General features: G+C 40.6%; 3 protein-coding genes across 4 annotated transcripts; all 3 read right to left on the bottom strand.

Annotated features, from left to right (window-relative positions):
- Positions 1-1,023: 1,023 nt before the first annotated feature.
- Positions 1,024-6,314, bottom strand: timm17a (translocase of inner mitochondrial membrane 17 homolog A (yeast)). Its single transcript, XM_026166845.1, has 6 exons — positions 6,232-6,314; positions 4,198-4,297; positions 3,854-3,917; positions 3,371-3,499; positions 2,594-2,704; positions 1,024-1,906 (listed from the first exon to the last, which is right to left on the bottom strand). Exons 1-6 carry the CDS (start codon positions 6,255-6,257, stop codon positions 1,830-1,832), a joined length of 507 nt encoding a protein of 168 aa, XP_026022630.1. The 5' UTR covers positions 6,258-6,314; the 3' UTR covers positions 1,024-1,829.
- Positions 6,315-7,302: 988 nt separating this feature from the next.
- On the bottom strand, positions 7,303-13,375 carry lmod1b (leiomodin 1b (smooth muscle)). Of its 2 annotated transcripts, XM_026166844.1 has the most exons (4): positions 12,944-13,375; positions 12,576-12,851; positions 9,568-11,256; positions 7,303-9,489 (listed from the first exon to the last, which is right to left on the bottom strand). In XM_026166844.1, exons 2-4 carry the CDS (start codon positions 12,849-12,851, stop codon positions 9,463-9,465), a joined length of 1,992 nt encoding a protein of 663 aa, XP_026022629.1. In that variant the 5' UTR covers positions 12,944-13,375; the 3' UTR covers positions 7,303-9,462. The 2 variants fall into 2 exon arrangements, with proteins under 2 accessions (XP_026022629.1, XP_026022628.1); XM_026166843.1 differs by having other exon boundaries at positions 12,576-13,375.
- A 1,701-nt stretch (positions 13,376-15,076) lies between these two features.
- On the bottom strand, positions 15,077-24,994 carry shisa4 (shisa family member 4). The gene is made up of 5 exons (XM_026166842.1): positions 24,654-24,994; positions 21,370-21,547; positions 19,027-19,163; positions 18,743-18,934; positions 15,077-17,934 (listed from the first exon to the last, which is right to left on the bottom strand). The coding sequence occupies exons 1-5, from the start codon at positions 24,730-24,732 to the stop codon at positions 17,894-17,896; spliced, it is 627 nt and encodes a 208-aa protein (XP_026022627.1). The 5' UTR covers positions 24,733-24,994; the 3' UTR covers positions 15,077-17,893.
- Between the last annotated feature and the right edge of the window lie 1,123 nt (positions 24,995-26,117).

Here is a 26,117-nt window from a genome sequence, read left to right as displayed (position 1 = left end):
TGGATTCATGCATTATAACTGTTTTATAGCAAATAACCTTTGTTGTACAATTAAGCAGTGCTCAAAGTCAAGCACTTTCTGGTTGTGAGTTATGTGAAAAATGCAAACAAATGTAAAAAAACAAAACATAAAAAACAAAGTTTGTGTACAAAATAATTTCTTTTCACTAAGATTATAAATTGTGTGAGATAAAGTCTAAATCAAGTCTCAAGAGCCCCACGAAGACACTTAAAATTTATTTTAATTGAAAAGCAGTCAAAGCTGATTCTTAAAACTTTACCAGCCATCAATTATAAGACTTTAATGATTATTGATGACTTTATAGGGGAAAAAGGTCCTTGAAAGCAGTTAATATAAAAATGACCTACTCCCTTTAATGATTGAGCCAAAGTAGAGCTGACAGCTGACACAACAAATTAACAGTAAACTAATCACCAACAAGTTTTGGGACTGATTAAGCATGCTTTGTGTGTCACTGTGTTAAAAATGTGTTTTGGCTTCCCAAAACTAAACATTATGGTTGGGAAGGTTGCTTATGATGGGTATTTTACACAATTTCCTGACCATTTATAATTAAATATTTTTAGGGGAAGCTGCTGTTGCTTTCCCTATCTTTATTTATTGTTCTGGGATTTTATCAGCTTCAGAAGTAAAGTCTGAAACTTTGCCACGAGTACGGTTCTAAAAATCAAACAGCCCACTTGCCGTGCGAGCTGCATAATTGTCCCCTTTAATGTCCAGTTTCTCATCCGGTGTCCACCTGTAAATTTGAAGCACTGGCTCTAGAAGAGATAACTGGTGCGTGACACGCACATGCAAGAATGTGAGAGGAAAATGCTTCCTTATGTGTCCTTTGTAAACACATCTTTAAAGAGTCAGCTGCACCAAGCTGGGCAGGCAAAGAGGGCAAAAGTGGGGTTTTTTTGTTTGTTTTGCAAGGAGTTCCCTCTAGTGGAGAAGCAAAATCCTGCTCTAGCTTGTAATCTACAGTCCATAAATGTATTCATAAAGGTCCAAAAGACATACTTTACAACTTATTTCTTTAATGTACCAGAGTACAATCTGTCATACAGATTTAATACAGAATACATCAATCCCTTGCTTGAGTTCTCCATTTAATATTAAATGTCTGCCTCAGTTTGTCATTAGCAGTCTTTTTCTCACTTGTGCTGAATGTAAAAACCACCATCACATAAAATAGAACAATCTGACACAACTCCTTACCATTGAAAAATAAATAAATCACTGTAAAACAAACTAAAATATTCCAGGAATGGCATCTGTGTGTCTGTGGTAAGATGCTTGCCTTCATAACTCTGAATAAAGTCAAAAAATTAAAAAAAAAAAAAAAAAGGCCAACCAAGTGTTGCTGGCCAACCCAAGCATGACAAAAAAGGCAAATATAGATTAACATAAGTGAAAGCTTTACTGTATGTACATATAATTAATTATGTTCCATGTGTGACATATTTTTGATAGATTCAACATCTCAGATTCTCTATCAAGATACATGCAGTTTATACTGTATGTAAACAAAATAGAAAAGCACATCTCATCCTCACAACAACTCTCAGCTGTCTGTATTTTACCACAGCTAGGTGAAACAGATGCACACGACAAGCCTGACAATGGCAAAAGGCAGATGTGTACATGGCTCCTGAAAGAAGGAAAATGGTGACGTGTTTTGTCGTTCGCTTCTCCGACAGTCCATAAAGTTGGGTGCACTTTCTACTGTTTGATGTGTGGTACTCTGCACCGCCATTTCTTCTTTTTAACTTCAGCAAGGAATTCACAAAAGGCCTAGAGGATAAAGAGGTGAGGACTTCCTCTCACTGATATTGTCTGTAGTCTCCAAAGGGAGAGGTGGGCATGGGAGCAGGGGCAGGTTCCTCTGCAAACTGAGGTCCTAAGGAGGAAAAAATAAAACTCAGAGTGAGATCGGTGCCAAAAGTCTAAAAGAGCAAACTGATGAATCAAAAAGACTTCCCAAAGGTCCTCACTGACATATGACGACTGAGTGTTTTTTTCCAATTATTTAAAAACAGTCACAAATTAAAATAGTCAGTTTCTTCAGAAAGCTGACTCAATCTTCAAATATTCGCATTTTGCCATAACTGTAGTATCATCACTGATAAACACTGTTTCAGAATAAATTTTATAATTTGATCATTTTTGTCCCACAATTCAAACACAAGCAGTAAAATTTAGAAAATTTGCAGAAGAATCAGATGAGATTTATCACACATATTAGACCTGATGTTTATAATCCATGCTACTGTGTGGTGACTGAATACTGTTTTCGGCAAAGCATGTGAGCAAGCTGGGGGTTGACTAACACTCCTAAAGTACAGTCAACAAAGATAAACATATCCGGTGCTGGGCAACAAGAGGTGAAGTCGCAGTACATTCAGTGTTTTTTTTCTTTGCCGCAGTCATGTCATCTTTCATCTAAGTATTCTTTCACGCCTGATGGCTTCTGGTGGTTAGGTAGACTTTTATGTACAGTAATTTATCACAATGGGTGCTCGTTACATAAAACACTCTTCAGTCTCTTTCACTGAATTTATAAAAAGATCACCAAAGTATTACTCACCAGTTGGAAGCTGTGAAGAGGCAAACCTAGTAAGCAGGATTCCAGCGCCCTCTATCAATGCCAGCAGGATACCCCCCATGGCGGCAGAGCCAAACATGGCTACCGGTCCATCTATGGACAAACCAAGGGCATTAATTGACTAAAATCACATAAAACATTCATTTCTGCACTTAAAAGGTATATTCAACAAGACTGAGATGGTACTGTTTGTTAGAAAATGTTCCCACCATCAATTTTTGTATCAGTTTTATTCCACTATTTTTGGATACAACTTATTATAATCCATTTCAATGAAAGGTATATAGCACAAGTGTTTTCAAACTACTTTCGGCTGCTCACCATTGTCGGGCAAATGTGTAAACCACTTCTGTCTATTCAATCTTTTGTTAAAGTTGTTCAGAATTATATGAGGACCCCACAGTCCCAGTACAAATAAGCTTCAAGTTTTTCTGCTCCAGTAAAGTAAGCAAAATGACCAGAAAGTGATGCAAAAACGAATCTATAAATAGAAGTAGACAAAAATGAAAACATGCAGACCAGTTACAAGAATCAACAACTCCATTTCCTCATACTGATTGCAGGAAAGTCTGAAAACTGGGTTTACTGGACCAGCTGTTGCAGGTTTTGTTTCTTTTTTAAGAAACTCCCACAAGAAGCCACTGAAGAAAAAAGCCTGAAAATCTCACACTCAGGAGGGGTTGTAATAAATGTGGACATGCATGTGAAAGCACATTTGCTGTTTGTATGAGGTGTGCAAGTTTTCTGTTGACTACTCACTTCTTGCAGCAAGAATAGCTCCTGTCATGGCCCCACTTGTTATTGAGTTCCATGGATCCTCCTTCCCTCGCACTTTTACTAAACCACAGTCAATCATGGAGAAGAGGCCTCCCCATACTGCGAAGCTACCTGCAACACGCCAAAGATTTGCATCAGCTGAAGAAGTTATCATTGAAGATACGCTTGTCACTTTGTCAAGCAATCACCCGCGTCACATATTTACATAAGTGACTTCTACCACTAACACACTTCAACAGCAAATAAAGTATTAATAATTCTGCACACAGATTATGCCTTCAGGCTCCAATAGCAGCTTATTTAATTAAACGATAATTACTTTAATATACAAAGTTGAAATATTTCCCAAGATTAATTTGTCACCATCGGAACTGCAGACGATGTACAACATGCTGCTGACTACAGCCCATGTTCTTTACAAAGGAAGAGAAATGACCTTTGAAACAGTTCAGCAATTGTTCTTACCCCCGAGCTGTGGGGCTCTGGTCTTGATAGCAGTTAAGCTACCCCTCATTCTGTGGCTCATCCCCTACAAAAAAGAGAGACAAAAAACATGCATCAGTGGAAATTCACTGTCAGGTCAGGATTTCTGAGACCAAAGATTCAGAATTTTCAGATTATGACTAATAACATAAGTTGAAAAAATTGTGGGTCTTTGAAATTCAGGTTGGATTAAAAAGAAAATTTCCTGTTTACAGGAACAGAAACACTGCTTTATCATCGAGTGTCTTTGAGTGTGACACTGACCCCAAGGACAGTACCTTGAATGTCAGCTTTGACTGAGGCCAGAAAACAGTCCTTGAACTTACCGAGGGTGCATTTCTGAAGCCTTTCACTGCCTGAAATATTCCTCCTCCAATAGCTCCCATGGTGAAAGCTCCCCCACAGTCATCCACAATCCTCCAGGGGCTAAAAGCAGAACACAGACATTTTAGTTTGTTTAAGTTAATAATGTCATGACATTTGAGATCTCTCATTGCATGTTCATAACAATCTCTTAATGTTCCCTGTAAGTCTAAATTAATCCAAAGGTAAAGGAAGAAGAACTAGTTTATTACTGGTAATATGACAATAAGATATAGGTCATCTGAAAACTCTAAAATCTAACTATACACACACACAGACTTGGCCTTTGAGAAGGAGACCGGTGTAACAGTGAAGCTGTGAAGAGTAGTCAGAGGAGTTGAAATATATCCAAAAGCAACCGACAGTGCACGAGAGAAGTGAAGAAGAGATTCAGCAGGGTGGTGGTGATGGAGACTAGTGTCAGCGCTGATTTATGACAGAAGCAAGAGTGAAAGGGAAGGTTTACAAAAGAATAGTAATGAGACCTGCTGAGATGTATGATGAGCAGACAATGGCACTAACAAAAAGACAGGAGGCTGAGCTGAAGATGTTAAGATTTCCACTGGCAGTGAACTAAGAGAGAATGGACGGGATTAGAAAGCTCAGTTTAAACAGAAACTAAGTTTGAGAGGCAAGGCTGAGATGGTCTGAACGTGTGCTGCGGACGGTTAGTGTGTATATATTTGACAAAAAAAAGATGCTGAATATGGACCTGCCAGACATGAGCAGAAGCAGAAGCCCTCAGAGAGGGGCAATGTAGTGGAGGAGGACATGCAGAGGGTTGGTGTGACAGAAAACGATGCTAGGGATAGGGTGAAATGGAGGCAGACGAAGAAAAACACACGTACGCGTGAACGCACACAAACTCACAGGGTCACTCTCTCTGTGTCCTATGTTAATAACCACCTCTGAACCAGCGTAAAACATGAAGTATTACAGCATTACAACATTTTGTTTGTTTGAGCAGTAAGGATTATACTTCACATGACCGCATCTCAAATTTAAACAAACAGACTGCACGTTTACTTCTCACATACGACTTTATTAGAAAGGGTTTACATGGTTAGATGGTTGCATACAATGTAATATGACTTCTGGTCAAAATCAGGAAAATGTAACCGTTTTAAATAATGTATGTAAAACTGGATCTTCTATTTACTCATAGCCATTCGTTTACGTAAACAGATGCACTACATCTTAAATCACGAAACGAACATTTTGCAGTGATATTGAAGGACAGTAACCTTGTGTCTCGTGTTTCTGACCATTAGTATGCGATCTTAAATTGTTATTAAAAGCTGGCCAAAATACTTAAAAACACAAGTGGGAGAAAAACAGCGAACCAGGCCAACCTTTTTGAACTTTTAAGAAGTTTATTTAGTTCACGGTTCTTATAAATTAAACCTAAACCAAAATAAGCATACACGAGGACAGCCACCGAGAAAAAATGTATGTATTTGTAAAAACATTTATTTTAAATCCTCAGTGACGCTGTTAAAAGTTCATAAACTATTTGAACAGGACATGTCTCAAGCTAGCTGAAGCCATCAGGCTGCAGTCTAGATAGCGCACAAGTAGCTAATCCAGCTAGCTTACTTGTGCGCCAAAGCAAAATAATACTAAAATAACTACTCCAACTTTTCCCGAATGGCTACCAGTATGCGGTTACAATAGATGTTATATGCCTTTTTTAAGCACCGGTTTGTGGGGTCAGTAAATTTAAAGCAATGACATGTGGCAATAAAACCGACAAGGTCACAACGTGACTTAGCCGTCCCGACGCAGTGCTCGCTCAAACTACCTTCACTTGTGTATGCGAAGTTAGCATTTCTGCTAACGGCAGCTAGCCGGCCGGTTTCGAGGTGTTTCGGTCGTGTCACGTGATATAAAATAAAAATATTAAACACAACTAACATGGCATGTATTCAAAACGCAGCCCACTGCAGTACACGCTGAAACGGTGTGGGAAACGGATTAATTTTAATTTTAGGACTCACCACGGCTCTCTGGCATACTCCTCCATTTTGTTCTTTGCTGTTCCGCCTGACGTAACGATTATCGAACACCTGACGTAACGACACTATAGAGACAACGTCATTTATTAAAGGAACAGAGCATGCAGGGACGAAGGATGAGCTTCAGGCTGCTGTCCTGAGAGTTTATTACAGCCTATTTCTTAAACCTATCCACAGAAATACAAAAAAAGATCTTGTAATGAATAGTGTAAAGTAAAAAAGTAGAACTGTTCAAGCACTATAGACTTGTATTATACTTGAGTGTTTGCTGATTCACATAACATGAAGCAAATTAAAGGACAGCCAGACAGGTATAAGAGAGTTTTGACATTTCTATCAACAGAAGCAATGTCACACTGATCACATAAAGTCTTATTTACAGTGACAAAGGTTAAGAAGCAGGTAGAAAAACAAAAGAACACCCCTTAATAAACTTTTTTTTTTCACATTTCTGCAACACAAATAGAACTCTTCATAGCAAAATAATCACACTCTGCTGTGCTCCTAGTGTTTTCTTAGTAATAGCAATGCAATGTACTTAGAGGCCTTCTGATGGCACTGAAAACCAGTAATCTCAACATTTCATTCCTTCCCCTCTTTTTCTTCCTTCTGAGACTATTGGTCAGAGTAGCAGCTACAGCTAAAAGACAGAAGGCTGGCTCACTGCCCATTATTAGGAACAAGAAAGGAATGACTTACAGACCAAGCCCTCATTGAGAAATGACCAAATATAGGCATTTTGTGGATGCAGAGACTGAGGCAAGGCTGCAGAGAGATAAACTGGCCTGCTGCTGCTGCTCTCTTTTTTCTCTGGATGATGGCTACCTTTCCAGCTGGTGGGTGGACACTAGACAGCTCCCAATGTTTCCACGTAGCTTTAAACACATTATGTAAAGAGCAACAGATAGAAGAAAAGTTCTTCATGGTCCACTGCAGAAGCACAGATATGCATGCTACGAAAACATTCACTAGTTGATATAATGTTTTGTGTCTGGTAAAGGTTCTGCCGTGCGGTTTTTAAAATTAATCCATCAAGAAATGCAGATACATAAATTTAAAAAATGTGAATCCATGTTTATTTCAGTAGTTAAAGTACGAGACACGAGAGGCCTCCTGCTTTCCTGGAAAGGTATTTTTTGGCATACGGACACCGCAAGTTTCCACCTTAGTCTAAGTAAGTCATGGGACCCCAACTAGCCACAAAAGTCATAGTGATGTCGTAAAATCCTGCTGCGAGTACAAGCCATTGCATTTTTGAATGTATATACAGCTGTGGTCAGAAGCTTCCATACACTCATCATAGGGATGGATGTGATGATCATTTGGGGCTCATAAGGATTTCTTCGAGCTGCTCCTTTTCCAGGGTGGAAGGATTGTACAGCATACATATTTATTTACTTTAAAATGCAAGAATTGGGTTTGCATTTCTTTTGGATTTTTTCCTATCCACACAGGGTCAAAATTATACACACAGGCTGAAAACAGACACAGACTCGAACCTTTTAATAAGCGCTGCTGAAGGTTTTAAAGTGTCTTTTAATTCGACAAGGCCGAGGCCTATTTGCTTCTTGTTAATGATCACGAGAGATTACAATTGGTAGATCCTCTTTGTCTCCATAAAAAGCATTTGTTAGACAGCAACCACTGAATTCCCCAATTCTAGGAATAATGGCAAAGTCCAAAGAACTCAATGAAGTTGAGGAGAATTGTAGATTTATACAAGTTGGGAACATTTCATGGAACCATTTCTAAGCATGCCATCACAATTGTCTGAGAGGGTCCCTGCTCCAAAATCAACACCTTAAAGCACAACTAAACTTCCCTGCTGACCCCATGGACAAACCAAATGCCTTCTGGAGAAATGTTTTATGGTCAGACAAGGAAAAAGATTGACCAATTGTGCTACACTGACAAGAGTTATATTTGAAAGATTAGAGGTGAGCCTTTCAAGTTCTTGTTTTTCAAAGTAATTAAAGCTGTGTGCTGTACAGTCATTGCATCATGGATAAAGAACAGTTAAAAGAAAACATTAAAAGCCTGAAACATGCCCATGATCAGTGATGTAAACGTCTGAGCACATCTTTACTTGTACAAATATAATCATATGCACATATATAGAGAATTAACAAGATTATCATATACATAATTTCATTTATTGTAGCTAAAAATTATAATATAATAACAGATTCCAATCACTTCTATCAGACGGGTAACATTAAACTTGCAAACATAGCAGAATCTTTTATTGAAAACATACAGGCTCTGTAAGAAAAACATGTAATAATGTATGTGCTTCATTACAACACTCAGGTTTTTGCTAATCACATTAAATTTCCTTTAGAACTGATATTCACTTTTAAATAGCACATTAACCAACAGTAGTGTTGATTTAATGGCGTTTCTGACATTTTGATGTAAAACCCAGGCTAGAATGATTCTGCACAAAACGCAACATCAGATGCTGAAACTTATCTCCCTGCACTTCCTGATAAAATGCACGATGTAATTATTTCCATGCTAAGACTCATTCGTTATGTCTCAGGACTCCTGGGACAATGGGCTGCTTTCGAAACCTGCCTGAGATGTCTTGAGATTTGAGACACACAATCAAAGACCACCTTGACCTTTTTGTTTTCTCCACCCACCCAGATTTTCTTAAGTCAGGCCGCCATGTTTGTTAATTCCCTGATATTCCCAGTTTGATTTACAGATTTACAGCTGATAGGATGGATTTCCTCTCCACAAATAAATAACTTTTCAAATTAATCTCAATTACATACTGTTGAATATTAGAGTTTTATAGAGTTGTTTGAATCTCTTGTTAAGCTCATCACACACTCTCCCACACACTCACATTCAGATGCATATACAAGCCAACATGTTATATGATCGGCCTCATATTATCTAGTGCAAATAACCAGCCAAGCGTCAGTATGAATGGAAGACAAACAGCCTCAAACCCATGGCACTCTCTGCAGAGAGGCCTTCATCACTCATTCTCCACAGAGTCTTTTTGGTCCAGTGTTGTTGGGAGAACTCATAGTGATGGCTGTTCTTCCAAACGTCTCATGTTTCACTGTCTTCATCTGCCCCACTGCACTTTAACCGGCCAGGGGAATTTATAAAGGTTATCCCCTAGAAACCCTCTGGTGAGATGTCTGTTCTCCCTCCCTTGCTCTTCTTCTTCTTCACTTTATATTCCAGCAGGAAATATCACTGCAGCCACTTTGGCACCGGCACCTGTGAGAAAAATAAAACGTTAGTGAATCCAAACACAGCATCGGTGAGCTAACCTCTTCGTCAACCCTTCTGATGTACCTTCTTCAGCTGTTTCTTATTGGTTCCTCTGATAGAGGCAAGCAGTTGGTCCCTTGAGTTCTTCGTACCACCTGGGCGGTTTGCATCCAGCATAGGAGGTGGAGGAGGTGGTGGTCCACCCCCAGGAGGAGGCGGAGGTGGAGCCGGACCTCCAGCTCCTTTTCTTGGAGTAAGCTTTGGCGAAGGCACAGGTGAAGGGATGGGTGAAGGTTTAGGCGAAGCTTTGGGAGAACTCCTCAGAGATCCTCCACCTCCGCTCTTGGGCACCTCAAGTGTTCCCTTCTTCTCTCCATTGGCCTGGGCCTGCTTCTGCTCCTGCAGGCGCTTCTGCCTCTGCCTGTCCATGTTGCGACTCAGTATGTTTGTCGTGGTCATTCTTGGTCCTGCTAACTCAAAGTGGTAGCCCAGCTTGAGCAAGGTGGTGTTGTCTTTCAGGATCTTGACCATCTCCATCTCGGTTTTCCCTCCGCAGATGTGCCGCTGGTTCTGAAAGCGCAGCTCGGTCAGCGTGGAGTTGTGCTGCAACGCCTGGATGAGAGACAGGATGCCCTTCCCGGTGAGATGGTTGGAGTCGAGGTTAATGCTGGTGATAGTCTTGTTGCTGCGGATCGTGCCGGCAATGGCATAAGCGACATGGTCGTCTGCACGGCAGTTAGCGAGAGCGAACGTCTTGATGTGGGTGTTGTTGTGCAAAGCTTCTGCAAACTCGATGAGCGTTTTCGTCTTGATGACCTCTGAGTTGTTGACGTTGAGCTCAGTGAGGGAGGGGTTGTTGCTTCGCACCTGCTGCATGAGCTCATCAAACATGCTCGAGTCTTCGTCTTCCTCCTCTGCCTCCTTCGCCTTCCTGTTAGGGCTGTTTTTAGAAGCACAGTTAGCAAGTTTCCCACTCTCCTCAGCTTTCTTAACCTTACCGTCCTCTCTTTGCACCTTCTCCTCTGGTTTCCGCTCAGCATTAAACTTCTCTTTCACATGGTCACTGTGGTTAACCAACTCTTCTCTGTCTGTTCTTTTCTCCATCTTGTCACGTTTCACCTCGTCTTTCTCAGAAGGTTGTCGTTCGAGTTTGACATCAGGTTTGTTTTTGTATTCAGATTTCTTCTCCTCTGCTTTAGCCTTCTTCTCTTCTGGTTTACACTCTTGAAGCTGGCTCTCCGATGCCTTGCTCTGCTTCACCATTTTAGAGACAAGCCCCTGTGTCTTGATACTCTCCGTTTTTCTTTCCTTTTCCTTGCCCACATCTTTCTCGCTTTTTTCTCGTAGCTTTGAGATAATGTCTTTGGTTTTGCTGTCATCTCGTCTCCTGCAGTCTTCCCTCCTTTCTTTCTCTTTGCTCTCATCCCTTTTCTCCTGTAACTTTGAGATCATGTCTTGTGTTTTGCTGCCTGTGCTCACTCTGTTTTCTCTTCTGTCTCTCAGCCTGTTGTCCTCATATTTCTCTTTGTCACGGGCCTCCTCTTTCGTGTCGCTCTCTCTGCTATCCAGCTTCCTGTTTCGACTTGAACACCAGCTCCCGTCTTCTTTTGAACTTTCAGGACCTTTGCTGTTTCTGTCCTCCGCCTTGATATCTCTTTCATTTGAGACACTAGCTTGTCTTTGCATTCCCACTTTCATATCGTCATTTCCCTCCTGGCTGAGACCCATCTTCCTCAGGTACTCCTGCTTCCGGCTCTCTTTCTTCGGCTCTCCCTGCAAGAAGATGAGGAGTGTGATAAGGAAATTTTTCCTCATCAGTATGACAAAACAAAAAATTACATGGGTCATTTAACGTCTGTGAAAAGCAGCATGTCAAATGATGCAGCGCTCTAAGCACAATAAATCACAGCAGAGTCTCAATTTATTAGCTACAGAGCACAGAAAAAGTAGTATCACAGAATTACAGCAAATATTGCATGACATGTAAAGTATGATAAGACATCTGATCGTGCAGATGTGCTGTCTTTTATTGTACAACAGCGTCTCACAATAGGGCATGTGTGTTTACAGTCAGCAAAAGGACACTATCCATTTTTTTTAGCACAGGGATACATTTGCAGTGAGGAGCTCGCTAAGTGTTTGATTTGTGAGCCTCCATCTGTTTTGCTTCGTGAGGCCGTGGCCCTGGCAGATGCATCCTTAAAAGGCAGTGAGCGTAGGAGCAATCAACCAAGGAATTCCACCAGGCCGGGATTAAGAAGCTCCGCAGAGCCGCTGCTCCAACCACTTAAGTGTCTCTCTTCTAAGCACACAAACTGATTGAAATCATGCTAATACTAATGGCAATAAATTTGTGTAGCATCTCCAATGAATTACACAAATGCCTCTTGGAGAAGATGTTTGTGCTTTGCTTGTTTGGCAGATGACAATTAAGGGTAAGGAGTGGATGTAGGCGGGTCATAGATGGGGACTCACTGCTTTTCCTGGCACAGGAGTCAACTCTGGGGACTACTATTTTTAAGCTGATGGGACTCGGGGTGCATGAGGTCCAGTTGCTTCAAGTGAAATGAAAAATAGACATGAAAGCTATCCAGGGGGCTGTGGGTATTATGCAATGCTGTAGCCTATCAGTCAGTTTGATTTCATAGCTCCTTTTAAATCTGGTTATAATAATAATGAATAATAATAATGGATTGCATTTTTAATAGTGCTTTTCGGGGCCCTCAAAGCACTTTACAATTCCACTATTCATTCACTCTCACATTCACACACTGGTGGAGGCAGCTACAGTTGTAGCCACAGCTGCCCTGGGGCAGACTGACAGAAGCGAGGCTGCCATATCGCGCCATCGGCCCCTCTGGCCATCACCAGTAGGTAAAGCGTCTTGCCCAAGGACACAACGACCGAGACTGTCCGAGCCAGGGCTCGAACCGGCAACCTTCCGGTTACAAGACGAACTGCCAACTCTTGAGCCACGATCGCTCAAAACTGGCAAAGGGAAGTCGAATATAAACATATGAAGAGAGAGATGAGGATCATACTTCATCATAAAACACTCATGAGTCAAAGCCAAAGCATATTTCCTCACAAACCTCAAATGATCGTTCCCTCTGGCTGAGCCTCCCTTTGGTGTCTCTCTGTTTCGTCGTTGCATCCCAGACATTGTTGCTCATAGGTGGCTGCGCAGGTTGGTTCTCCTCTGCAAAGATGAGCCCCTCCTCGGGGTTAATGTCTGGCACCTTCATCATGTCCATCTTCAGCTCCTCTATTTCCTCGGGGGAGAGGGTGGACAGCAGGTTGTCCAGGTCTGGGTCCTCGCTGACCTGGCGACCTATACAGGTCAGGCCTTTCATCTTTCGTCTGGACATCTAGCTCAAGCAAATCCCACGATTTAAATTCAAATTATAAGCTGACTATTCCTATGTGCTGATGTCCTGCTGTTGTGTCGTGTCCCACTCACCAAAAAGCCACCAGAGGCATCAATCCTGGTGCAAAGAGGCTGGTCTCAGAGTCTTGCAGCGAGGGTTACAAGTGACGAACTGTGAGAGGCTCGCATCATCAAAGTGGACTGTGAGGCTGGGACATTCTTCGAAATCCTGTGAAAGTGCATGTCCATATTTAGTTCAGGGTACACACTCCTTTAAAGGTAATGGGAAGGGCTGAAGTTTACAGAGATGCCAGAGCAGGCTTACACAGACTTCCTATTACACAATCTGTATTTATATTGGAGCCCAGTTCAGTGATGTTTATACAGTCGCTCGCAAATAAAAAAGTTTTATAAGAGCTCGCTTTTAAACCAGTGGGGATCGCTACTCTATTGTAGTCACACAGTCAATAACGTTTTGCTGTAATACAAAGGCCAGTGTATAGTTAATAAAATATTGTATGGAATAAAAATAAATACAAATATAATGAATATATGTTTAAAATATGCATACTGTATATATGATACTAAATATTCCCATAATATATTAAACATATATTTAATTATTTAATACAAAGATGTGACACTGCATTAGTGTTTCACTGTATATTTACTATACTTAATTTGAGCTTTTTTACTTTTTAAAGACACTTTATGGTATTGTGCACTTGACAGACACTTCATTAGGCACACCTTGCTCATTCTGGGGTCAGACCTCCTTTTGTCTGCACAACTGCTTTGATTCAAGAAGGTGCTTGAAACGTGCCTCTAAGATTTTGGTCCATATTGACGTGAAGGCATCACACAGCTGCTGCAGATCTCTTGGTTGCACATCCATGATATGAATCTTCTGTTACACCACATCCCGAGAGTGCTCTATTGGACTGAGATCTAGTGACTGTGGAGGCCATTTGAGTACAATGGACTCACTGTCAAGATCAAGACACCAGTTTGAGATGAGAGACTTTTCACATGGCGCATTATCCTGCTGGAAGTGGCCATCAGAAGACAAGTACACTGTTATCATAAAGGGATAGATGTGGTCAGCAACAATATTCGGGTAAGCTGTGGTGTTTAAAAGACACAAAGTTGGCACAAAGGGGTCCAAAATGTGCCAAGAAATTACCCCTAACACTATTATTCCACGACCAGGGCGAACTGCTGATGCAGGGCAGGGCGGATCCATTTGTTGATGATGTTTTTACCAAATTATGATCGACCGTCTGAATGTCACAACAGAAATCAAGGCACATTTTTCTAATATTCTACAAATTTGAGTTACTGTCGCCTTCCTGTCACCCTGAAGTAGTCTGGTCACTCTCCTCTCACCCCAGAGAACTGCTGCTCACTGGATATTTTCTCTTTTTTGGACCACTCTCTGTAAACAGTAGAGATGGTTGTGTGGGAAAATCCCAGCTGGTCAGCATTTTCTGAACTACTCATACCAGCCCGTCTGGGACAAACAACCGTGCCGCATTCAAGGTTACTTAAATCCCCTCTCTTCCTCATTCTGATGCTTAATTTGAACCTCAGCAGGTCGTCTTGACCAAGTCTACTTAACTTCAGCTTATTTTGTTTTGCATTGTATTAAAAACTTCAAAAACAAAGTTATGTGAAAAAAAGTAATTTTGTTTGGAGAAGAATTTATTTAAACTAAAAGCCATGAATAACAGAATGGACAATAATGAAACTGTTTAATCCAGAGAGCATGTGAAGAGTAGAAATATTGGGACTTTTTAAAAATTATTATTACTTAACATAACTTATGTCATGTATAAAAAGCTGTAACTTCTGCCTCCAGTGAGTAATCCTGTGATCCTACATTGTTTTCTCATTTCTTTCCTCCCAATATTTACATGCAAATATTTACAGGCAAAATAAGTACATATATTAAAAAAAAAACAATTTAAAAAGGGGGGTTACTTTAATAAAGTTGTGATAAAAAAACAATTAAATAATGTTTTTTAGAATTATGATTGTATTTTGAATCACACTGTATTGCTGGTATGAACTCATCCAGTGTGTAAGTTCCCTGTTAATATATAAAACACTTTCAAACGCCACATTTAAGCTGTTTTGGGGGTGAATGCAGACATCTAGTGGCCAGTGTTGTAGATAAAAATCACACTTCTTTCTTTAAACTCAGAAAGAAACACAGACAGCAATTTGTTACATTCCAAAGTTAAATTTTATGTTAAAAGAAATAAACATTTTCCAGTCACTTTATTTTACAGTGTCATACCATCCATATGACGACAGACATGAAGCCATACCTAGACTCTGAACCTGATGTAAGTCATTAAAACACACTCATGGAGTTGGTTGGTTTAGAAGCACAAATGAACAGAAACATCACTGATGTTATATCAAACTACTTATGAAAGCATCTTTACAAAGAAAATCCCAGCGTCTTCCTTGTGCTTTACAAAGGCTCGACAAATCTGTACACTTGGACGTCGGCATCGGAGTGAGTAATTTATGCTGCAGACTAGCTGTGACAGTAATATTAGCTCTCAGGCATTAACATTATGTTTGAGCTGCTTAATACACTACACCTGAAAAGACAATCCAGGGATCACCTATTAGGAGGCATCGTGTTTTTCCAATTCGAACCTTTTAAAGAAGGATCAGGGATGCCCTCGAAGCTAAAGGAGATTACAGGTTACGGGCCCTGACCTCACTGGAGCCCAAACCTGCAAGGACAAATTGAAAAGGACAGTTTGACATTTTGGGAAATCCACCGTCTGCTTTCTTGCCGACTTAAAGCCAGATGAGAAGGCTGTTAGAGCCAGGAGCTGGCAGGTGGACGGCTAGAGGACGACTGGCTGGGGTTACGGATGGGAACATGTTGAGGTTATGATCAGGAGAAATTCACGCTGACAGAGGAAAACAGACTTCACCTCCCCCAGAATCGAATCTCAAGGCCTGGAAACAGTGCCTGACACTTATTAACATATGTTTATTCTGTGCAACACCCTGTGCTAGCATTCAGATTTTTTTAAAAGTTTCGGTAGGAAGTTTCTTTTTTAAACCAAGACCTTTACCCTGCTTCTAGTCTGATGCTGAGGTAGGCTATCGGCCACTTGCTTCTCCTATAATTAACCACACATGTGCAGAAAGGGACTGACCTGATAGCAGAGTGTGGTGGGTACCACATGAGTGCATTTCCCAACAGCTCAACCGTTTACTGCAACTACAAGGCCTCGAAATTTCAAGATAAATGTACTTTTTACTACTTTTTTTTTTTGTTGCGGCTTGATGGCAACTGTTTCACATTTTTAAAACATAATCAGTGTACAAGTTTATTCAAATAAACTGACGTACCCAGGAAGCAGTTACGATGAGCAACACCATTATGAGCTGCAACACCTGTGTTAAGGAAGCCAAAAAGTCTTTATTAAAAAGTCTTTTAGGTTTAATTATTTTTGCATGTATTTATGCAGCACAAAATTAATACAACTACAGAAAATGTTACTGCTTGATTCAATGTAGAATTTTGTTTTGTTTTTAAGCAGAGGATTACAGACAATAACTACATTTTGCCAATATATCAAATGTGCCAATAAAGGGGGGAAAGCAACAAAAAACCCCCAAAAAAAACCAAAAACAAAAACAAAATGTGCACCCGTCAACAAGAAAGCAAACACCTTCTCCAAAATGTCAAACGAGTCCTTTAAAGAGAGGGGATCTTTCAGCAGTAGTCGTTTTTGGCTTCGTAGCTTAGTCCAGATGGTGAGAACCCATTCACAGTTAAAGGTAACTTAAATAGTAATAAATAGTAAATGGAAAGATGCCAAACGTCATATCTCATGGTACAATAAAAATACACGGTTTTAAAATAACTCGTTACAATATCATAAAATATTTAGTTGAAGAACAGATTTACAAAATATTCATTTAAATAGTTAATCTCTTTTTTCCCATGGTTAGTTACTGTAAGGCGGGATATTTTATTTTAATCAAACAGCGTGACCTGCAACTCCCCTGTCCTGATATGTTAGAAGGAATAGACGTTAACACGGATTTCACTGCGAAACACCCTACCCGTCACTATGGAATTAATCAAGACTAATTTCTAATTTATTTTAAAATCAGAAAAGAAGCAGAAGCGGACAGGTATCTTTGACCAGGAAGCATGCTGATGTTGAGATCGTAAAAAAGGGTGCCACTAATAAACTACTTCAAAGTAATTACTTGTGTCAGATATTAGAAAGACGAGACAAAGTTCAAACCAACAGTTGACAAAGGGCTTCTTACAAAGAACTGGGAGAACCGTTTAGATCTATAAAGCCACCTGCCTTAGATCCAAACATCACTTTTGCAATCAAACGTGGATCCCTTTTTTCCAGTTTATTTTTTTTTGCTTAGTTAGAAACATCAAAGACAAAGAAGAAGCACGTGATGCTATGATAACCGGAGAAAGTGGATCAGTGGCAGAGATTACCTGGAATGGAACCACAGGCAGTTATCAATTTATTCAAACTTAACAAGGGGGAGGAGGTAAAACATTTTTTTTTCTTTTACCAAATAAAGAGGGACAGCATTCTTTTCTAGAAGGTAACAAGCACTCTCTTTTGGCGACAACCTGTCACTGAGGTGAGTGTTTCAGATCACGAGGCTGATGAAACAGCGCCAAGACGCAGAAGTCGCCTCGCTTTCAGGATCATGTGACGCCTGCCCAGGAGTCAGGCGTCAGGTTGCAGGACAGACTTTGATTTACATTAATACTGTGGAAAAGTAGGACGACGCTGCAAATGAACAACTAAAACAGAACTTAAAGTGCCTCCTGTTTTCTTTCACAGGCAACCCACTGCTAATCGAGCCGTAGCGGTTATTTTAGCGTGTGACTGTGTGCTTAACTGCATCTGCGTGTGTGTGCATGTGTGTGTGTGTCTGTGTGTGGGAGAAAGTGCTGCTGCCTTCTTTTGAAACAGTCCCTTTGCTCAGCTGCAGTAGTGTCTCGCTGTGTGCGTGAAGAGGAGCCCATCAGTGACCAGGATACTGAGGTGGAGAGTACGGTGGTGGGGCTGAAAAACAAGTAGAAAAAGAAGACACACATGCACACACACAGTCAGCCTTTCACTGTAAATCTAGAAGTTTTTGCCCAGATTATACCAGTATTTTAGCTCAGAGCTAGGCATGTTCATGAAACAGACTACAACTACACAGAATACACATGGCTGGGAAACCAAAATAGTGACAGGGTAAGAGTGAGAGAGAGTTTTAAATGTCACTGACATTTATGTATTTGGTGATTTAATGAAGCTGATGAAAACAAAGTTATAAATATTCATACTGAGGGCACGAAAAACATCCATGCTAAATTTTACAGTTTATGGGAACAGTTGCTGGAGAATAAAAAAAACATGATTAAACACAAGTCAGCTGGAAAATTGTCCCAATCTGTTCAAAGGATTAGTGAAAGTTTTAATCGGCTGGGAGCATTAGGGGAAAAGTCCTCAAATTTAGCAAGACTCACTATTAAAATATGACACAATGTTGTGAAAGTAGCAAAGATGTGAAACTAGTGAAGAGACTATACAGTTCTCCTCTGAGGGAGGAAATGTTCCTAATCAGAGAGTACAATGTCCAACCATTGGACAGAACAAAATTCAACACATGCTGGGGTGAACTGCACTAAAGTCTCTAATATTTAAAAAAAACATTATCAGGTGATCACCCAAAGAACCACGTACACAGTATGTTGGCACATCATTTTTTGCTTTACATGCAAAAGCAGTTTTTGTTCTTGATTGTGATTTGACATATACTGACATGACCAGGAAACCCTGCAGCCATGTGAGCTCACTCTGAGGGAAGTTATGCAGGTCTTACCCTGGCTGTATGCAGGATCCATGGGGCGTGGTACGTACGGTCCAGGCTGCATCATTGGGTACTGTGGAGGCATGCCAGGATACTGGGGCGCCATAGGGTAACCAACGGGTGGATACTCTGAGGGGCAAATTGGTTTACCATAAGCGTCGTACATGGGCTCAACCGGGTAGCTGGCCATGGGGATCTGCTGAGCTGTGGGTTGAAGAAGATCGCACAGTTACGAAGGAAAATCCATACTTCATGGTCGTCTGCATAGACATCGACATGACAACGAGAGGTCTCACCATCATAAGGTGTCCTGCCCCTCTGCTGCCTTCTCTGGTAAAGGTAACAGCAGGAACACATAAAGCAGCAGACCATGGTCGCAATGATGGCCACAAAGAGGAGGATGGAAGACGCAATTCCAGCTAAAGTGGTGGGGCTGAGGAGAAGAAGAGTGGAGGATGTAAGTTAAAAAGGATTCATTTCTTCCTTTGATCATTCAGCCTCATGTTGTTCCTCCCCCCTCTGTGCTGCTAATTATGACTCACTCTGGAGGGAATTAAAGCCGAGGTGGCTGTGATGTGAAGCTTTCGATTTAGCAAAGACTGACCCCAACGTCGCATCCCAGCAAATGCCTCAAACTCTCCACCTCTCTGTCTCGACCCGATTCCACCACCTCATGATCTCAGAGAAGCAACAAAGCCCTCCATTTTATCTTAGCCTCCTCTGCCAACTGATCTGATCTCCCACCAGGCTCAATAAGCCACACGTTATCTGCTGGGTGCTGAACAGTGCCGAATGGTTTAAAATGCTGTGGAGAAAAACTGTCATGCTGCAGCCTCAGATACAAACATGCTTAGACTAGCATCAGTATTTTTCCCAGCTAAATGATTTCTCTCATTACAGGAGACTCACAGAAAGATGAGCCACCACTGACCAGATATTATAGTCAACAGAACAGGCCGTGCACAAGTCTGTGCATGATCATAAACCTCATCCAGCTGTTCCCAACATAACACAACAAGAGGGGACACAGTGACATTTGTAACAAAGTCTAACCCCTTTGTCATTTCGTGTTTGTGGCAGGACTTTTACTTGCGCATTCTTGACTCTGTTATGGTTTGTGTGAAAAACAAACTCAAAGGTCTACTTGTTAATTTTCTTCTAAACTACATTTTTTACTTCCTGATTGAAAACCAGGGGAGGAAGCTAAATGCTCCAAATAAGTTACTAAGTAGAGTTAAGGTGTAATGACTTTACTCCATTTCACTGCAACACACAGAAAACATGTTTTACAATTATTGTGTCCTACATTTTACCATTTTTAACAAGTGTTATCATTTGGCTTTAGTTATGAATCTACAGCTAACATCCATTTTCAATATCCTTTTGTTTGCAGTGCCATGAGAGCATATAAGTAGATGCTTCCTCTACGGTTCCTGTGTGTTCTCAGAGTCCAAAGATACGTTAGGTTAATTTGTAGGTTTAAATCGGCCTATAGATGTGGATGTGAGACTGCGTGGCTGTCTGTCTCTCACTACGATGTAATCCACATAAGTGGCCGACGCCATGTCCAGCCCTTGTGCATTTGCGTGGTGTTTTATGTGTTGATTACCTTGTGGTTGTGTCACAGTGTTTAATATGCGGTGCCAGCCATGACATAAACAAATAAACTGTCACGGTTCTTTTACCGTCCTGGGTTTCCTCTCTTGGCTGAGGTCAGTTTTTTGTTCCCTCCAGAGTTGAAAGTATTTCTCCCTCAAGTTTTTCCACTTCTGCGTAGATTTCTTCAACTTCATTCTGATGGTTTCAGCCATCTACCTCCAGGAATTTCCTGACATCTGTGAATCCTTATATTGTGGCTATGATTATTATTCCTTATACCAATGTGACGATTCATGTTGAAAAACTGCAGTGAAGAATTAGCCAGAAATGCACAGGAGTCGACGACAGTACAGAACCGGCCAATCATAATCACTGTGGGCTGTTACATTTCCAGAGAGGTTCACAGCGTAGGTTACAAAGTGGGATTTCAGAGAAGTTTGTGGTTACGATGCACCTACAGCATAGATTTAACTCATTAGCGTGTGACGGTGCACATGGACTTTCACCCTATGTCAGCAGCCATCAGCTTCAGCCCCCACTATAACCCTAAGTTTGATAAGCATCTAAGAAGATGGATGAGTATACAGTTTCAGCTTTTCTAGGATAACTGTCCATTGCTAATTATCCTAAACTTTGATCGATCCATTAGCTGTTTTCGTGGCTTTACACAACCTTTCCGGTCTTTAAGGCCCCATCCCAATCCTTTCAGTAATACTGTTTCTCACTTTCAACATTTTATAGGTTTGCACTAAAGCTAACAATCTGCAAATCCTCCTTTCTCAGTTTATTTAACCAAGTGTCACAAATTATTTGGAAATAATGACATTTCACAGACTTTCTGAGAGTTGCCCAGAAGCTGAGCGTCGATGCTTAAGGTCTGGAATCTAAGTTGGAGCTTTGTGGAAAACCATGCTTCGAGGGGATAAAAAGCTCCTGCAGTGATTGCCTTGACTCGAGAACACAAACCGTGACGCTTGGTGTCAAGTAAATGAATAAATAAGTAATAAACCTGAAGCCCCTGCTGCTGCGTCTACACCCACCTGAACTGGAAGAGCATGCAGCGTTTCTGCTCTCTCTCCGTGATCATCTTGAAGGCGTCCAGGCAGCAGTAGCGTCGGTTGCAGTTCCCACAGCAGAACGTGATGAGAGGGCAGTCGAAGCCGTTGTGCCAGGTGCCATTTTTATCCACATACCACAGACACTGCTCGTTCCCACTGACTGCAAAACAACAAGAGCAACACAAAGTGAAAGGGAGGATGACACAACAGGGGAAGTGATCAAATAACTGGCTATGGAAGGAAGCAGAGAAATGAGGAAAACAGCAAGCGCTACTTCACATGGCTCTTTAAAGTGATTATCTTCCTTTTTATCTCTCCTTTTTGACACGCCGTTGTTTGTTTGTATCAAAGTCCTGACTGTTAATTTACAGATCCGGCTCAGGGTTGCCTCGAGCAAATCATAAATATGTATTTTGAACATTTCCTGGCACTTCTTTCTTATATTTTTCTTATTCCAGACCAGACAGTCACAATGCATTATTCAGCAGTTCCCTGTGGCAGAGGCTGAAAACTGATTCGGGCTCCAGTACTGGAAGGTACCCAGGAGATTTAAAGGACCTGAATGACTGCAACTAAAGATCACTTTCACTCTCAGTAAATCTGACAGTTACCTCTTCTATTAAAAGACGAGGTAAAGCACCAAAGTCCTTCATCTGAATATGAAGTACGTATTAAATATTTGGCATTTTTGAGTGAAAACTGACCTTAACGGTTAATTTAAGGCCTTAATTTTTGCCATTATTAAGGAAGATCCACACACAGCCACCACAAAATCTGGATGAAAGAAAACTCAGTTTATTTTCCGCAGTCGACAGGCTTACAAAAAAATGATGATTCACACAAACCTGCGAAACACATGCTGTCTCCTCAAAGAATAAACACATTATAAGCCCTTAATTAAGCTGAAAAACGAACGCATGATTATCCTTTCCACATCGTATAATTTAAGGCAGCGCTAAATTACAGGTCACAGTGTGTTTGTGAAGGCTTCACTGCTTTTTTATCCATCAGTTTTCATGTGGAGCCTGGGAGAAAACCGACACACTCTGGGTTTTTCTGCTTCACATTTGGCTTTTGGGGGGGTTGACTACACACTGGTTCACATACTGCAAAACCAAGAGTTTTACAACACAACCAATGTGTGCTACGCTTAAATAAATGAAAGGCATTTTAATAAAACTGTGTTCACATTTTAAAAAAAAACATAACTTTACTACAGTACTGGTGATTTTGTTTTCCACACAGAAACATTACACTAGGTCATCCAACCCGAGCTGCAGCCCGTATGTAAATAAGATGACACATTTAGCCCGAGAGAGCTGCTTTTCCATACTGAGCAGAGCACATTAAACTGATGGAAACTTCACAAAGGCCGTCTAGGCCACAGTATCGAGCCAAGACTTGTATAGACTTGGCTCCTGAACTAGCTGACACTAAATTTGGTTCATGACCTTTGAGTGTTAGCCCTGACAATGCAAGTTGTCCAGCTTTATACAAGCTTTCATTTAAAAAAAAAAAATCTATTACTGTTTGCTGTTAGCATCATTTAGATGCTTGCACTGGTGTGGCCCGTCTCTAATGCACCACTGGGCCAACTGCGACACAGCTTAACTTGCTGAGTAACAGAAGCAGCCCGGCTGCAGTGAATCCTACCTCTGTTACAATATTCTGTACTTGAAACCATTTAAAGAGGTTTTAATTTAACTTTATGAGCCAAAGTTTAACACATCATACTGGCAGGAGTTTTACTTGATTGTATTAATCAGTCCACGCCATTTAAACCAGCGTGGTCTGTACAATACAGTGTAGTTCATTCTACAAACTGCAATTACTACGGCAATAAACATTTAAACTTTTAAATTTAAGCCCGAGTTTGAGTCACAGACTGTATAAAAAGACAGACGTGGCCACCGTGACGTCACATATTATGCAAACTTGGGGATTGAAAAATAAACCACATATATATTTAATCTTTATTTCACCAGTGCTTTAAACCGTATCACAGAGATAGATCGTAATTCAGCTTTATCTGACATTTTTTTAAGATCTACCAGGTTCTGCAGAAATCCTGGGTGCCGTGAAGACAAGCGAAAATCAAACAGAACAGCTGTTTGCAAGTGATAGGGAGATTTCACAGATAAGCAGGGAGCATTGTAGCTTTATATATAAAAATATGTCAATGTTGTAGTCCCCTTAGGCTGTCTAAAGGGCCAGGAAGCCAGATCATAAAGTGCACAGGGATGTATACTGCTCACTGAATCTGCTATGCTACACAGAGTCCAGGCAGCAGCTGATGCAGATCTAAAAGCGCAAAAATGATTCAGATCTTGATATATATACTACCTGGTATTATCTGTGCATTCATACAGTTTTTTTTAAGTTATATTAAAAAGTAGTTTTAAGTATTAGCCTTCCAGCACTGTCTTTAAACTCTAGTCTGAGCAGTTCTGCTGGAGAAAACATCTTTTTTTGCTTTGTGTTACCACATATTAGACACTATATATAACAATAGCGATATACCAGGTTATTTCCTGCGTATAAAATATATAAAGACTTGGAAAAGACTCTTTGCATCGACTACATGTGGACAACTCTTGCTTAAATGCAAAAAGCTTGTATATTATCAGCCAACTTATACGTCACCCAACTCCACTAAAAGGTCATATATGCATTTTTCTATATGAATGCTTAATATTAATTATTATTTTTAAATATGAAATAAAGCTTTTTTTTTATTTCTATTGATATATTAAGCTTTAACACACTTCTAATTTTGCTCCAGTATGTACAAACACGTCTGAGTCCCTTAGCGCGGTATCAGCCATGAGTTACATGAAGATAAATCAGATTTTCACCTGAACAGGTATCTTAACGGTAAAGCACGAGTCAAAACTAGCTAGCTCCCGGTTCTCCGCTAACTATAGTAGATTTAACGAGCAACGGCAGTTCAGTTCATTTAAACATGAACTGCTGCACGATAGTTCCCGTCATAAAGGAGCCAGTGAAAGCTAAACGTGTCCGCTGAACAGCGTTTAGTTCCAATGATTTAGGCCTAAAATAAACACCGAGGCTCCGGGCCAACAATTAAACAGCCAAAAGCGCTTTGAGATCACGGTGACTGCAGCTCGGTGTGCGGGATAAATAAGCAGCAGTGCCGCAGAAAAGAAAGGGGAAATAGAAAAGGAAAAAAAACGGAGGCAGGGATCAACCGTTACTCCGTTGCCGTTAGCTAGCGGCGGGGCCTGAATGGAAAGCTACAATCTTACCCTGAGAAGTGCTGAGGACGACGGCGAGCACCGCCAAAGTCACCGAGATGAGGGGCATGTTTCCCCCCGGAAAGATCATTCCCGTTTGGATTTAAAACCGAGTAATTTTAAAGAGCAGGTGTTCTCATCGGTGTGCACGAGCAGAAAGAGGCGCGCTAACGGTCGTTCTCGTGCATTATCCTGGCCAGGGAACAGCACGGGGGACGGGACGGCTCTGACAGTCCGTAATTTATCCGTGGAAATGACAGAGCGCTGCTGTGACGCCGCTCACCCGGGACGAGGGGTGTGCTGCCTTCACGGAACGACTGAAACGTTAGAATTATGCCCCATCACTCGGCCGTCGACAGTTACCAACAACAAAAACCAAACCGCGTCACCAGTATAATTACAAATCATAATGGAACGGAAATACATCTTTTTACTCAAGTACGCAAATACACAGTAAGCCTTTCACATTTAACAAAAAGATAATTATTATTAGCAATAAACATATCAAAGGTACTCTATGCACAGTGGTCTTTATCTGCATGATGCGCAGTATATCAAAAAGCATAATCACTGACTATGGGTCGCCAGGACTGACGTAATGAATGAATTAAATACACCATTAAATAATTTATTAAATGTGGCAATAATTAATTAAAATTGGTAAGAATTAACTTAAATGGGAACTAATTAAATGAATATTTTTGACATATTTAATTAATCAATTATTGACACATTTAAATAATTATTTAATGGTGTATTTAATCAATTCATTATGTCAACCCTGGCGTTCCATAACTGACGTGAACATCGTTTTGAATGCTTAGTATATTGCAGGATGTCTCGTTAAGAGCTCGCGTTGTCGAGCCGCCTTGAATGAGTCTTCCTACCCCCAGCCTGCACTGTCTGGATTTTAGCAAGTACCTGAAAAAAAACTGCTTTCTTTAATGTCACACTGTTGCTAAATATCCTGAAACCGTGGAATGACCACATGTTTGAAAAACCTGTTATTTATAGGAGATTAAAATAAACCACCTAACTAAGCCATATAAGCCCGGGTTCATTATTTTTTCTGTGAAAATATGCAACTATGAACCTCATTTGTATGAAGTTTCATTAAGTGGAAGGAAAAAACATAGAGATACGAAAAACTTTTTAAATACTCTCTCTGCCCACACAGCTGATCCTGCTCACCTGTTTGACCTTCTTAGTAGCTTTGCTACAATCTGTTAAGCTGGGAGACATGACACATTTGAAAGGAGAAGCACTCCACTCTGCACACACCAAACACGCTTAACGATAATGTGTGTTATGGACATTTTTTGTGGTGTTTTATAGTCATCTAAGTAGTGTTATATATTAACAAACTTTTAGATGGTTCAGATCATTAAAAATAAATAAACAATAGATAATTTTGTATCTACTCAGATTATCTTTAAGTTTTTAATTTATGATTTCATTTATTAAGGGAAATAAGTT

Source organism: Astatotilapia calliptera, chromosome 5, assembly GCF_900246225.1.
Source record: "Astatotilapia calliptera chromosome 5, fAstCal1.2, whole genome shotgun sequence".
NCBI classification, from domain to species: Eukaryota; Metazoa; Chordata; class Actinopteri; order Cichliformes; family Cichlidae; genus Astatotilapia; species Astatotilapia calliptera.
This window is presented reverse-complemented; position numbering and strand designations above follow the sequence as displayed.